This window comes from Pteropus vampyrus, unplaced genomic scaffold, assembly GCF_000151845.1.
Source record: "Pteropus vampyrus isolate Shadow unplaced genomic scaffold, Pvam_2.0 Scaffold51, whole genome shotgun sequence".
Classification (NCBI taxonomy): Eukaryota; Metazoa; Chordata; class Mammalia; order Chiroptera; family Pteropodidae; genus Pteropus; species Pteropus vampyrus.
The window spans coordinates 979,677-982,170 of NW_011888832.1; the positions used below are offsets into that span (position 1 = coordinate 979,677).

General features: G+C 33.6%; 1 protein-coding gene across 2 annotated transcripts in view; it reads left to right on the forward strand.

The window, feature by feature from the left end:
* The window catches only part of BBS2 (Bardet-Biedl syndrome 2), a 25,498-nt gene that overhangs the window by 10,270 nt on the left and 12,734 nt on the right, over positions 1 to 2,494 (forward strand). Inside the window, exons 6-7 of one of the 2 annotated variants that reach the window (XM_011360131.2) lie at positions 922 to 1,026; positions 1,110 to 1,196. The exons of the other annotated variant lie outside the window; for it this stretch is intronic. Of the exons in view, the coding sequence (XP_011358433.1) occupies positions 922 to 1,026; positions 1,110 to 1,196 (192 nt within the window). The remainder of the gene's footprint in view (positions 1 to 921; positions 1,027 to 1,109; positions 1,197 to 2,494) is intronic. 2 annotated transcript variants of the gene reach the window in all.

The following is a 2,494-nucleotide window of genomic DNA, read 5'->3' on the forward strand; positions in this document are numbered from 1 at the left end:
TACTGAGTATTGCCAGAAGAATGCCTTGAGTGAAATAATTCTGAAGTCCTACACAGCACTTTGTATTCAGAGTTAAGTGATGTGGGTGGTTTTGTAGAAAAGCTGTAGGCATAGAGGAAATTACATAACTATTCCTTACTTTATACAATTTATTTCTTAATAGCTCTTGAATTAGGGTCAGAATTAGAAAGTAGAGCTGCAGGATCATTGGCGTTATTAAGCTTTGGTTTTAACTTTAAAAGGTAATTTCATTTAGTATCTAACATTTTATCTCTTTGAGATATTAAACCCCAAAACAGTCCTATAAATATTTCTGTATAATATATGCATTCTGTATATTTTTACATATATACACAGATCCGTGTGCCTGGGTTTTCACTTTTGGAGGGATTACGTTTATTTCTAAAAAATGTCTTTCATCTTTAGCAAAAAAAAAATTATGTCATAGAAAGAAAAATATATATGTAAAAGATATTTGAAACCAGTGGATTTTATAAGTCTTTTTAAAATTTAGACTGTGGGATATTATAAGGTAAGGAAATTAGAATAATCATTAAAACATTTTGAGTTAATGTATATAACATCTGTTTTGTACTCTAGATCTTGTGTACTCTGTTTAATTCCTCCTTAATCTCTCAGTTTTATTTATTTACTTTTTTAAATAATTTGCTGAAACTTGCCACATAATCTGATCTAAAACAGCAGACTCTGTGAGTTTATTTAATTCTGATTACGCACCTCTGAAACGGATGACATGGCTCATAGAGAAGAGGCGTTCATTCCCCACTAATGGGTTGGAAGTGCATTTAAATCTAATTTTAACACACTTGTAGCATGGCATGCAATTTTATAAGGCCATACTTTGAATTAAATTGAGCCTTAATGAACAGTTGTTGTATTTTTATGTGTTATTTTTCGCAGATAATCACCTCACTTTGCCCCATGTATGGTAGTCGCTTTGGTTATGCCCTTTCCAATGGCACAGTTGGAGTTTATGACAAAACAGCCCGATACTGGAGAATTAAAGTTAGTATGATTTAGCCTCTGATATTCAGAGATTTTATACTTGTTGAGAGACTTCTATACTAATTACTGGAATTCCTTTTCAGTCCAAAAATCATGCCATGAGCATTCATGCTTTTGACCTTAATTCTGATGGAGTATGTGAACTGATAACTGGTTGGTCCAATGGGAAGGTAAGTTTCAATAGCAGAGTTCAGGTATAGTTCAAAGTAATATTTGTCCAGATATATTGGCTGTATGATTCAAAACAGTAACATGAGAGTACAAACTTGCATTCCTGGACTGTGCTTTCAAATTTAACTTTATAATCTTTCCACATTTTTTTCTTCTTCTTATACTTGTCAGCACTATGGAATGAGTGAATATCTTTTTTAGTCTTCTGACCCTGTTTGGGGAATAATCTCCAGAAGATTCTTTCTAAATCTCTTCCTTGAAAGAATGAGAATCCATGCAGTCTGGTCGATCGTAGGCATAGACCGGTAAAAATAGGAATTTTAATAAGCTAATAATGAACCGTTTGTATAGCTCTTTCCTAATAAATCTGAAAACTGACTGAAAACCTAGAATTAATGAGAATAATCATGTTATCATATTGTTTTCCCAACTGTAACTTCAAAATCTTTTTTTCTTTCTTTCCTTTTTTAACTTTAAATCAGAATTTTCTAGACTTTTGGCAAGTCAGAATTGTCTTGTTAGAAACTGCCTAAATAGCTGCCAGATCTCCATGGAAACCATTTGCCCGAGCTTTCTTGTCTGTCAGTGCTGGATTGCCTGGAAATCAGCTAATTCCTATCTTTTCTTTGTTTTTTCTTTATTTTTGGCCCATACCTTATACCCTTCCTTGGGTGTGTGTGAGGAACAGATTCTAAAAAGTTGTTATGTTGGTTCCTGCTCCTCCGCTCCTTTTTGTCTCTGGGATGGAGACAGATTATAAGGACAGACTGTATGGTTGCTTATTAAGAAACCTGAAAATCTATAAAATGGACTATATTTGGGGGGAATATAAATTATTATGATTGATTTAAAAATTAGAAATTACAAGACTTGAGAAGTTATCAAAACTTACCTCCAAATAGGACTCTGGGCTTAGATGTTTTTGTAGTTAAACATTTTCAAAATTTTAAGGAATTCCTATTATGTAATCTGTTCCAGAGCATTAAAAAAGGAAATTACACAGCTCATTATAAAAGAAGAAAAACTGTTATCTACACTTAATAGAAATAGCCTAGGAAAGGAAAATATATAGACACAACGTGAACGTAGGTGAAAAAATACTAAATAAAGGCAATAAGCTGATTAATTCTGTCTTCAGTAGGTCGTTTGTCGAGTCAGAGGGCCACCCTCTCCAGGGTAAGCCTCCATGTCGGATAAAGTGGAAGAGCAGAATACACAGGAGTGTTAATTTGTAGCCCTGCTTTTTTAGTTAGCAGAGAACCCTCTTGCTTGCTGAATATTGTGGCAACGCAGTGCT